We start from the raw sequence: 12600 nt of genomic DNA on the forward strand, positions 1-12600 counted from the left end.
TCTATGCCAATAAACATTTATCTATAATGTTATTTTAATGCTACAATAACTAATAATATCAACTGTTGGATACTTGGGTTATTTGTGGGGTTTTTTCCTTTTATAAACAATGCTGGGATGATCATCCTTTTAATTAAGTTATGGTGCCTGCACCTAATTATTTCCATCCTGTTTATTTAGTGTTTTGAGAGCATTGTGAATTCCAGGCATTCTCTATTAAACTGTAACTATTCCCCCTTAAAGGAGAAATGAGATAATGTATATGTGAAGCTTGCCTCACAGGGACTAGCATATATCTTTCCAGTGAATACTTGTTCCCCTTCTGAAACTTTACTCCATATTAGCAGGAGGGAGACTTAGTATGTTTTCTAGCATGAGAGGAAAAGGAAAGAGAAGTGTAATGCAGGATAGGTGGTAATGCAAAGTGTTATATTCCCTATCTTAAAAAATCATTCTGATACATATTTCAGTTTGGAAATCATCCCCTTTTTAAAAGGCTAATATATTTTATTAACTGGTACATTTTGCTGGTTACAAAATATGTACTAGTATAGAAGAACTTGGCAGACATAGAAAAATAAAGGAAATAAAAATCACCCATGTCCACTAATATTTTGCTGTGTTTTCCTCCATTTTTTTTGTGTGCTTATATGTTGATTATTTTGTTTCTTTGTCTTTCCTCTTAATGCTATCGGAATTATTTCTTCTAATACAATATTCTTAAAAGATACTTTAATAGTACTTGTTACAGCTGTGTCATTACTCATTTAGTCATTTTTCTCATATCAAGTGTTTAAGTATTTATTTCCTTATTTTAAAATATTTTACATATTTATTTGAGAGAGAGAGAGAGCGTGCACAGCAGAGAGGAGGGGCAGAGTGAGAGGGAGAAGCAGACTCACTGCTAAGCAGGGAGCCCGATGGGGGACTTGATCCCAGGACCCTGGATTATGACCTGAGCCAAAGGCAGGCCCTTGACCAACTGAACTACCTAGGCATCCTTATTTTAGATATCAGTGAAATAAATATCTTTTGTTGGCATCTTTATTTCCTTAAAAGAGTATCCTAGATATATAATGATTATTCAGAATTTAAAGTATGCATTTTTAAAGAGTTTTGTTACATACTGTCAGTATTCTTCAGGAAAATTGATTCAGTTTACCAGCCTGGATGTCTTTCTCCCAAGTTTTTATTGAGATATAATTGTTGAGAACATTGCATAGGTTTAAGGTGTACAATATAATGATTTGATATGTGTATGTATTATGAAATGATCACTACAATAAGTTAACATCCATCATCTCATATGGTTACACATTTTTTTTTCTTGTGATGAGAATTTGTAAGGTCTGTTTTCTTAGCAATTTTCAAATATACAATATATAGTTAACTGTAGTCTTCGGGCTTTACATTACATCCTCAGAACTTATCTTTTAAGTGGAAGTTTGTACCTTTTGGCTACCTTCACCCAATCCTCACAGTTATCCCTCTCTTTTTAATTTGCAAAAATGTATATCCTTGTTGTGACAGGTATTTTTTTACCTGAATTCTCAACTTTTTCTATAACTTAATACGAACATGACAAATCTTCTTGTGATGTTCATGACATGACAAAATCATCATCTTCATGTCAAGAATTACAACTTTGCCAGCCACTAAGTCTTCCATGGGTGCTGTGTCCCAATCCAGTTCACCTTCTAATCCTACTAAAAGTAACCGTAGTCCTGACTTTATAATAACCGTCTTGTTGTATTTCTTTATATTCCATTACCAAAGTATACATCCCTGGCTGGACTCTTGTTTTGCCTTTTTTTTTTTTTTTAATATTGTGCTTAATATGTCTTCTGAGTCTCTCTTAATATGTAGTCTTCCTCTTGCCCATCTCTTTCTTTTCTTGACATTTTATCTGTGGAGTTCCCTTAGTCCAGATTTAGCTGTTGAGTTATGATGGGGTTCAACCTTTTTTCTGTTCTTTGACTTTCTTTCATGTGAATTTGGAGGTTTATTTAGATCCAGGTTTGATACCTTTGGCATGGCTATACGGGATATATCAGGAGGCATGTCATTTGTGGCTGACTCTCTTTTTATGAGGTGTTCACAGCTATTTGCTCAGTGCCTAGATGCATTAACTCACTGGGCTTGCAAATGGTGGTATTTTAATTTCATGATTTCTCTTTTAGCTGTTGGTTGAACTCTTTCTATAAAGAAACTCTTTTGTCTGTATTTTGTTTAACCAGGAATTTAGTTCATATAAGAAAGCCAGGAAAAATACTTGATTCTTTCTTCCTAGCCAGTTTTCCCAGTGGTGAGCTTGCTTCCTATCATCCTATGAAAGTGCCTAATTTTTTAAAGTATCATTATGAATGCGTGAATTTAAATATATTTCACATTTTCTAATCTATCATAGATAATATTTTTTTGAGCTTAAAATTTCTCATCTTTGGTCAGAGGGAGGCTTTTCAAGTTCTCTCTCGAGTTCTTTTGACATAACTGTAGTAATCTTTGCTATCTGGTATGAAGAGATATAGCAGATTCATTCCGAAATCTTGTGCTTTGCTTGCCCCAGATGTGAAAAAGCTATTTGTCCAAGAAGTTTTCATTCCTGTGAGTATTGAATGCTGTTGCAAACCATTGTCTGGCATGCTGAGGATATTTGCTGCTGGGTTTGTACTGTTTCGATGTCTTTCCTGCAAATAGAGTTAGGGAATATTTATATATTTTGAAAGATAAAGAACCTTGGGAGTTCATACTGGTGCTTTCAATTTGTATTCAGTGCTAGACAGTTTTTACATAGCTTCTCTTAATTATGTATGTATCTCCTTTCTTCCACCAGGAGTCCTGGTTTTCAAAGACCCAGGGGATGAGATATGTATGTTCCACAGTTACTGTGTACTTCATCTTACCAGTCTTGGAATAATGATATTAATACTGCCACCACCAGTACTTACTGGAATGTTGATTTTTTTCATTTGTTCTCCCCATTCTCCCCCACTTTTAAAATACATTGTATTATACTGTCAGCACATATAGCCTTACCACATTCTCGGTTTTGAACACATACTCTCTCTCCCCTTTATCTCTGACTTCCACACGTAGCTATATGTTTTGAGCTCACAACAATTTGTATATGTTATCTTTCTAGACATTCTTATTATTGTTATTATTTTTACTGTCTGAAGTTGTTCTCTAAATATTTCAACAAGAGCTCCTGGGAACAATATTCTGAGTGTGTGCATGCTAACAGGAACTTGTGTCCTTTTATTAAACTTTGAAAGTCATTTGGCTGGACAGAAAATCCTTGGCTTACATGTGATTTTCTTGAGTTTCCTAAATATGTTGCTTATTTTCTTTTGGCATAAAACTTCAAAGGCTAATAATAAACTCAATTTCTTTACCTTATAAGTCACTCCTTTTACTTGGATATTCAAAGGACTTTTTTCTTTTTCTTTGAAGTGCAGTTATTGCCAGAATATGTCTTCATGTTGTGTGTTCTGGGTCTGTATTCTCAGGTATGCATGTGTGCTGTTTCAATTTGTAATTTCCAGTTACAAAAAATTTCATGCAGTTTTAAGTATTCTGTTTCTTTGTTCTGACTTTCTTCGTCAGGACTCCTGTGTTGGCTCTTCTTTTTCTTTCTTCATCATTTGTCACTTTCTCTGGACTCCTTCTTACGTCTTTTTAATTTCATTATGGTTCTAAAGATTTTCCTTTTCTGTTTCTTTTAACTTGATATCTGCTGTATTTATTTACTCTTGTGTTGCTGCTGCTGCTTTAGTCTTCCTGATTTTTTTCTTTCATTTCTAATTTGTTACTGAGTTCTATTCATTTTTGAGTTTTCTAATTCCAATTTATTTTGTCGTTAATGCCTGGTATTATTTTTTAATGTCTTTAGCTTGCTTGAAAAGAGATTTCAGGGATGCCTGGGTGGCTCAGTGGTTGAGCGTCTTTCTTTGGCTCAGGTCCTGTGATCCTGGGGTCCTGGGATCAAGTCTTGCATCAGGCTCCCTGCTGGGAGCCTGCTTCTCCCTTTGCTTATGTCTCTGCCTTTTTCTCTGTGTCTCTCATGAATAAATAAATAAAATCTCAAAAAAAAAAAAAAGATTTCAGTGTTGAGGGGAGTTATCAGTGGGTATATTAGTATATTATGATTGCTGTTCATTCTCTTTTTAGGATAGCACCTATGGGACTTGACCTTGATCCTTTTATGTTACTCATTTTTAGGTGAAATTAGTTTTCCTTCAGGATGGTTGCTTCAGTTAGAGGGTATGGTTCAGAAGTTAGGTGTACCCAGAAGTTAGAAGGACTAATAATTTCAGTGAGCTGCCTCTGTTATTATTTGCATGTAGCCTTAAAAAATAGGAAGTCTTACTTTCTGGGACTTCTGGCTCTGTCCTGTCTCTCCTACCCAACCAACACCTTCCTCTGTTTCCTTATCTGAAACTTCTCTTCCTTTGTTTTGTTTTGTCTGGACCTTCTCTTCTGTCTTGTTTTGTCCCTGTCTTGCTCAGTTTTGATTATGTGCTTGGTGGAAGTGGTCCCTGGCTGGTCTATTAGGAGAGTTTATAAAGGTTGGACAGCATTCACTCCTTTAGATCTACTGTAGACCCATTTGGCTCATCAGCTGTGAGAATGCACAGAACCCTTCCTGGTTTCATTTGCACTTCTTACATTGACCTGTTGGGCTTTTCTGTCATTCCAGAAGATGAAGTCCAAAACAGGAAGCAGAACAAACACTAAAAAATATAAAGCTCTCTTGTAGTCCTCCTGTTCTCCAGTCCTTTACTGTCTTTTGCTTCCTCTGCTTCTTCCACACATTCACAGACAACATTCAGAGCTTGTGGCTGTGGGTGGTTTTGGGGTTTTACAGAATGCTTTGTCCCCATTTGTGTTTTAAACCATTTGTGTGTTTTGCTTTTACTGTCTACTTGCTCTACTGTTTTTCTAAATGTCGATTTTATTGCAGTATACTGCACATGCCATAAAATGCACTCCTTTCAAGTGTATATTTCAGTGTTTTTAGTATATTCACAAGGTTCTACAACTGTCTGATTCTAGAACATTTTCGTTTTGTTTGTTTTTGTGACTGGTTTCCTGTAGTTTCCACTCCCATCTTTCTAGAATTTGTTACAACAAATTTGAATTCAAAGTGTTTCTGACCCCTGACCTAGTCCCTTCTCATGCTGCAGGAGTAATCCTTGTTAACAGGTCCCAGTGTAACACTGTTAACTTTGTATCTGTGCCATTTTTTAATCCAAACTATTTCCCATAGTGTCAGAAAGGAAGCTTGACCTTCTGTTTTTTTTGGTAATTTATGGTTGTTGGTTAGGAGTTGGTGAGTTTTGTTGTTTTCAAGGTGTGAGTCACATGAGCACTTAATTTTATATAGCTACAGTGGCTATGCTAGTATTTTTTAAAAAAGATTTTATTTATTTATTCATGAGAGACACAGAGAGAGAGGCAGAGACACAGGCAGGGGGAGAAGCAGGCTCCATGCAGGGAGCCCAATGTGGGACTAGATCCAGGGACTCCAGGATCATGCCCTGGGCCAAAGGCAGGCACTAAACTGCTGAGCCACCCAGGGGTCCCTATATCCTACTATTTTTCTAATTTTTTTCCATTATTTCTCTAAAAAGCTTGATTTTATATATGATTCGTAGAAAAATAGGAGAATTTTATACTTAAAAAGACAGAAAGATTAGTCCAGAAAAGTGAAGCTCTTTCCAGCCACACCTTATTTTGAACACCAGATATTTCTCATTTTGTTCTGTAGATGTAGATTTAAGTATTTGAGGATAGTAATATAGTATAGTAGTATAGGATAGTAATATACTATGGTATTCTGTGCTTTTATACTTGTTCCGTCTTTTTATTTAGAAATAACTACGTGGTTAAAATTGAGGCAAGTCATGATTGCAAAGCATTTTGCAAATATTAAGATTAAAATGAAGTGAAAAGGAAGAAAGGTGAAAAAACATGGGCCAGAAAGAAACTAGATAGACATAGTCCCTGCTCGTGGAGCTATTGATTTCCATTTTCTCTAATTATGTTTGGGTAGAACTGGAAGTATATGGAGGAAAATGTTTAAGTGCCTTCGTATATGGTATCACATAAAATTTTTCTAACAGCCATATAAGGAAGTCAGGGTGAGTGTTTATTCTTGTTTTATAAAGAAGAAAGTGTAATAGAGAGTGGCTGTGTTAAGATGTCCTGGGCCATTGATATTTTCCTATTCATAAGTAATATGAATCATCTGGATGCCCAGGTGGCTCAGTTGGTTTAGTGTCTGCCTTCAGCTTAGGTCATGATCCCAGGGTCCTGAGATTGAGCCTGGTGTTGGGCTCCTTGCTTAGTGGGGACTCTGCTTCTCTCTCTGTCTCTACCCACTCCCATGCTTTCTCTCTCTCTCAAATAAATAAATAAGATCTTAAAAGATATGTATGTATAATCTTTCATGCTGCTGGATACTTTATGGCACTTTTTTTCATTTGTGTTTACATATAATAGGTATAGTTCATTTATGATTTCCTGTGGTGTGTGCTTTTTTTCCAGGCAAAGGGTGGAGGTTATGAAAGTGAAGATGCCTATCAAAATGCAGAACTAGTTTTCCTGGATATTCACAATATTCACGTTATGAGAGAATCATTACGGAAACTTAAGGAGATTGTGTACCCTAACATTGAGGAGACTCACTGGTTGTCTAACTTGGAATCTACTCACTGGCTCGAACATATTAAGGTTGGGTATATGTTGTTATTTCCTTATATTATTACAGAATTTCACTCAAGGACTTTCTCTGCCCCTTTGTCTATTTTGACATTCTTCTTACAATTGAAGATGAAAGTATCTTTCTGTACATTGAAAGATTGATAACTGCTTTGAAAATTATAAGTACTTCTAAGGTACGTTGCTTAGATGAATTAGTTTCCTATACTTGCATTTGGTTCTTTTTTTTTTTTTTCTTGCATTTGGTTCTATTGTGGTTTTTTCTTCCCCTCTCTTTCCTGCCCTGTCTGAATACTACCCATCCTTCAGACCCCAGTTCAGATATTATCTCTTCCATGAAGTCTTCCCGGATCGCACCCACTTCCATTTTCTCTGCACTTTTCACTTTACTTTCTCTTTCCACCTCATTAGGTACGACCTCGCACTTCATTTAATTACTTTGTGTCAGCTGGTATATATGCCTAATTGGTGGAAACTTGGACTGGATATCTTATTAATGTGTTTGGACCCCTCAGGAACTAGGGCAGTGCTGTCTGTGTGAATAACAGGCACTCGCTAAATCCTTGTTGTGCGCCTTGTGAAGTAGGATGCATTCTGGTCGGGGAAGGGAGGTGAAGTAGTTGAAGGAAGGGTATGAAGGCTAAATGATATGGGGACTGCCCTGTGAGTACCGATGTGCTCACCTCATTACTGTTGCATTTGGAGAACCAGACAGTATTGCACTTAGTACAATTATATACATGTTTTCAGATATAGTCTGAATTTCAGTAATACAGCATTCTGAAGTGTAGACTTCTCTAACTACATATGTATTCATATTGTGAAATGCAGGGAAATGAGATTTTTCATGGTAAGGAGCAGACATGTGCTTGCATTCGAATCTCTAAAACTCAGACAGAACTGAAGAGAAGGCCAAAATTACCTAATGAGAATTAGAGATTATTATTACTATTTCTCTTCTAGATGCTGGGAAGCTTGAATGTAGCTGAATGCACACATTCCTCAGTCAGAGGACGAGTTCCTGTGGCCCATCTGTTGGAGCTAACACTTGATTTGAAACTAACATAAATTGCAGTGTTGGCTTCTTAAATTGCAGGGCATTCCACCAGCACACACCAAGCTTTCTCTCCAAAAAGCTTGCTACAACAGAAACAAGTTTCATGAGGGGTAAGAGATTAGGCTGTGTGTGGACTACCTTCTTCCCTTGTAGTCCTCACACCATCACAGTTTACCTACTCACCTTCCTCAGATCTCCGCTCAAATATCACCTTTTCAGAAAGGCCTTTCCCAGCCACATTTTACAAAGTAGCAGCAACACCAGCAGGGTGTTTTCACTTACTGCCCTCTGGCACACTATATGTTTTCTTATTTATTTGTGTCCTGCTGGCCTCCCCTGAGTAGAATGTACCAGCCCTTTGTTCCATTCACTGTTCTATTTCCAGCACTGAAAGCAGTGTCTACCACATGGTAACATCTCCAAAAATGTTATAAATGAAGGAGGGAAGGAGGGAGGGAGGGAGGGAGGGAGACTACTTTGGATAACTCCTTGGTCAGTCCTAACTTTCCAACTGTTCTAATCCTTTAGGCTAGTGATTCATAAATCTCCATATACACTGAATTACATGTGGGAGATTTTTTTTTTTAAGATTTTATTTATTTATGAGAAACAGAGAGAGAGGCAGAGACATAGGCAGAGGGAGAAGCAGGCTCTCTGCAGGAGCCTGATGTGTGAGACTTGATCCCGGGACTCCGGGATCACAACCAGAGCCAAAGGTGGATGCTCAGCTGCTGAGCCACTCAGGCGTCCCACAAGTGGGAGATATTTAAAATGGTAAGCTGGAGTAGTGGAGAATGGGGCCCAGACACTTAAAAAAATGCTCACAGGTATCTCTGATGCATAGTCCAGATTGACATTACTTCCAAGTACCCCATTTCCAGAATATGCCTATAGGTATAGTCAAAAGGAGGTCATCGTGAGATAATACAAGCCTAGTAGATCTACTTTATTTCATTCTAATCCATGTTTGGGGCCCATAGTGTTCTTTAAGTATGTATGGTAGCCGTTGCAGAGAAGAATGGGACTGTATTATTCATTTTAAAGGATATTATACTTTTGTGTTTCTTTTTTGGTTATATCTAATTCTGTCCAGTTTTAACTCAAGATCAACTTCAGAAAAGGTAATTATTTTGCAGTATCTCCATATTTTAAAAAATTATTTTAAGTACCTTTTAAATTGACAATAGTAATCTATTGACCTGATGAGAATGTTTCATTCATACTGTACAGAAAAATAGCTTACTCTCTAGCTTTATACTGCTCTTGTTGTGAGCTATGTGACAGATACAAAAACAGTAAAATAAATGCCATGGAAGCTATAGAATACTTTGAGATCCAATTTTATTGCTTTCATATTTATTCTAATTTGGTTAACTACTGTTTAAGTAATATGTACGACTTAATTTGGCATATTATTTTTATTAAATAGATGATGTTGAACATTTGAATATTCTTAGAAACATCCCTTTTAAACTTAATCCTTCTTTTCTCGCACTCATACTGTTGATTTTTACAGAACCCAAAGGTACCCTTCATTTTGGCTCTTCTATTGTGCAGATTAATAGGAGCCTTCATTTATGAGATTTTTCTAGTTCTAAAGGCAAAAGCATTATAGATCTTTTGCCACTTACAAGAATTCCTTTTAGGAAGGGACTGATGTTTTTTCTCCACATGTTATTGAGACAGTCATATGTAATAAAACTTTGTTAATTTTGAAGAAGGAAGCACTTACTTTTTAAAAAATTTCATTTAAAAATCTGTGTTGCAGCTTATTCTTGCAGGGGCTCTTAGGATTGCTGACAAAATAGAGTCCGGAAAGACATCTGTGGTAGTGCACTGTAGTGACGGTTGGGACCGCACGGCTCAGCTGACTTCTCTTGCCATGCTCATGTTGGATGGATACTATCGAAGCATCCGAGGATTTGAAGTCCTTATAGAAAAAGAATGGTTAAGCTTTGGGCATCGATTTCAGCTTGTGAGTAAAGAGCCCGGGCTCCATATATCACCTGCACCCTACATGAGGCATATGAGAACAATGCCTTTTATTCACTAGATACTCATCGAAAACTACCTCTTTAGACTAAAGGGGTCAACTTTTAGAACTTTTCTTGTTAGTTGTGGGAAGTATTAGGATGTCCTCTTATGGCTGTGCAATCTGGCCAGGGCTGTTTGTTGGGTGCCTGGCTCTGTGTCTTCTGTGATCATCGCCAGGGAAACATCAGATACCAGTCCTTGATTTGCAGAGGTGTGTCTATTTCAAATGCAGATTAGCAGGAACGGTTTCAGAATTACTGGGCATTTCCGATCTTGACGTAAAGAAAGCCAAGAATGGTTTAATTATTATTCTTAATTTAAGAATACTTCAAAGTAGCAGCGCTCACATGGAAACAGGGTCTTAAAATAAAAATCAGTCTGGGACCAAAAGAAGGATCAGAGGAAAAAAAAGAAAAATTTAACTCAGAGTTGGGAATAAACAGCTTTTTGATTATCCTTCTTAAAGTACTAACACTGTAGTGAGCATCCATATGGAGAGTGTTGCAGGTAGTTTTATGGAAATGACAAATTTTTGTGCCCTCCATATAACTCAGAATTTATTTTGATGTTGTCATTGGTCTCATTCTGAGTTGGCAGGACTGGAGATCCAGGCATTCATTGTTAAATGTCTTCTGTGGTGTCCCCATGGAATGATGTTTAGTTTCTTCATTAATACCTCCAGAAACCAGCAGCCAGTCTCTTCCTCAGGCTTTCCAGTCTCACTTCAGAAAGTCTACTTACTAGAAAGTTCTTTCTCATAATGAACTAAAATTTCCTTCCCATTTCCCCTTTGAAGACAAGAACAAATATGACTACTTATCCAAATAAGATAGCCCTTCAAAAATTTTGGAAGTAAGTATCTGCCCATGTCATGCATAAACTTAAGTTCTTCTGGCTAAACATTCATTTTCCTCAGTATTTTCCCATCTTAATCCCCTCTTCACCCTAGTTGTCCTCTGGACTTTCTTTGGTCATGCCTTTTTTCTAGTGTGATACCCAGAACTAATCACAGTTCCTAAAATAGAGGAATGGGGTTATTATGTCCCTCTGAAATGATACCAAGCTTTCAAATTTGCTTTTTTGTTACACTATACGTTGGACTCGTGTATTCATTCAAGTGATTTTTAGCTGTGTTTCTCCTAAACACGAAATTTGCAATCAGAAAACTTGAGAACAGTAACTGTGTAGGCCCTGGTGCTCATGTGGTGCTCATCTGTGTTAGTTGTAATCATAGAATTGAATAAGGAATAGGAATATTTTCCCAAAAAGGAGGAACAGAGTGATCAAAAGTCTAGATGGGATTGAGCTTGGCAAGAGTAGAGTTGAGGGAGGGGCAGCGTTAGAGAATCACGGAGGGAAGAGTTAGATTGTCAGAAGCGTTGAAGCCACTGAGAGTGTGCATACTCTTGGCAACATTTTCCTATATTTGCTGAAAGACTTTCTGAAAGATGTTTATCCAGATGCTGACTCTAATGTTAACCATTATTATTCTGTGGTTACCAGAGTATACCAGCACTGTCTATAAGTACAGAAGACCCTTGCATAATGCACAATACGAGGGGGTTCGGGATGTAGTCAAAAATCCACATGTAACTGTTGACTTCTCTCCAGAACTTAACTCCATGTAGCCTATGATTGACGGAAGCCTTACCAAAAAGATAATTAACACATATTTTGTATGTTGTATTTATTATATACTGTATTATTATTAAAAAGTAAGCTAGAGAAAAGGAAATGTTATTAAGAAAATCATAAGGAAGAGAAAATACATTTCTGTAAAAATTCCATGTGTAAATGAACTCGCAGAGTACAACCCGTGTTGTTCAAGAGCTAACTGTTAACTTGAAAGAAACAGACATTTAAAAGTAGTCTGCTCTTTTGAACTTGAAAAGTTCAACTTTAAAATTGGGCATCTGGAGTATCTTTTCAGATGGCTCACGTTTTTCAGTTCTTGCTAAAATATACTTACCATGAAAAAAATTACCAAAAACCCTCTAAGTTTTAGTCATCCAGAGCTGGACATGTTCACGTAAATGTGGCCAAAATAATAAACATTAAAAACTGTTGAGAAGTTGCTATGGATTCCTAAATTGCTACCTCTGGTTACCTACTGCATTTTTTCCCTCTAGTTTATCTGAACACAGAATTTGCAGTTGAAGGACAGTTGGTCAAGAGGGTACATTCACTTGGTTAATGTAGAGTAACGAGTCTCAAACTTTTAGATTTCAGGACCTCTTTCCATTCTTAACAATTATTGATAACCCCAAGAACTTTGTTTATATGGTGTATATCTACCAATATTTACCATATTAGACATTAAATTAAAAAATGTTTATTAATAATAAATCTCAGTCTGTTTGGGTTCCTGTAACATAATACCATAAACTGGGTGGTTTGTAAAATTTCAACAGAAATTTATTTCTCACAGTTTTTAAGGCTGGAAATCCAAGATCAGGTTGCCAACATAGTCTGATTCTTGGAAGGTCCTAGATTGTGGATTGTCGATTGTCAACCTCTTGCTGTGTCCTCATGTGGTGAAGAGAACTAGGGAGCATCTGTGGGGTCTTTTTTTTTTTTTTTTTGTGGGGTCTTTTGATAAGAGCACTAATACCATTTATTATTAGAGGCTTCTACCCTCATGACTAGCAACTCCCCGGTGATGACTCCTGCCATTACATTTGGCATTAGGATTTCAACCTGAATTTGGGGGGGAGGGGCACAAACACTCAGACCATAGTACTACTATACGTTAACCTAAATAACATTTTAAAGAATACTATATTTTC

The 12600-nt window shown here is 36.8% G+C and overlaps 2 protein-coding genes across 9 annotated transcripts in view; one reads left to right on the top strand and one right to left on the bottom strand.

The window, feature by feature from the left end:
- The window catches only part of MTMR2 (myotubularin related protein 2), a 121711-nt gene that overhangs the window by 99266 nt on the left and 9845 nt on the right, over positions 1-12600 (top strand). For 7 of the 8 annotated variants that reach the window (XM_038568229.1, XM_038568233.1, XM_038568234.1 and 4 more), the window contains 2 exons: positions 6550-6735; positions 9549-9755. In XM_038568229.1, coding sequence (XP_038424157.1) covers positions 6550-6735; positions 9549-9755 — 393 coding nt within the window. The remainder of the gene's footprint in view (positions 1-6549; positions 6736-9548; positions 9756-12600) is intronic. The other variant, XM_038568230.1, reaches the window with a different exon arrangement.
- The window catches only part of CEP57 (centrosomal protein 57), a 65100-nt gene continuing 54290 nt past the window's right edge, over positions 1791-12600 (bottom strand). The window contains exon 13 of the transcript XR_005375411.1: positions 1791-2687. The gene's annotated coding sequence lies outside the window, so the exon portion shown is untranslated. The remainder of the gene's footprint in view (positions 2688-12600) is intronic.

This window comes from Canis lupus, chromosome 21, assembly GCF_011100685.1.
Source record: "Canis lupus familiaris isolate Mischka breed German Shepherd chromosome 21, alternate assembly UU_Cfam_GSD_1.0, whole genome shotgun sequence".
Classification (NCBI taxonomy): domain Eukaryota; kingdom Metazoa; phylum Chordata; class Mammalia; order Carnivora; family Canidae; genus Canis; species Canis lupus.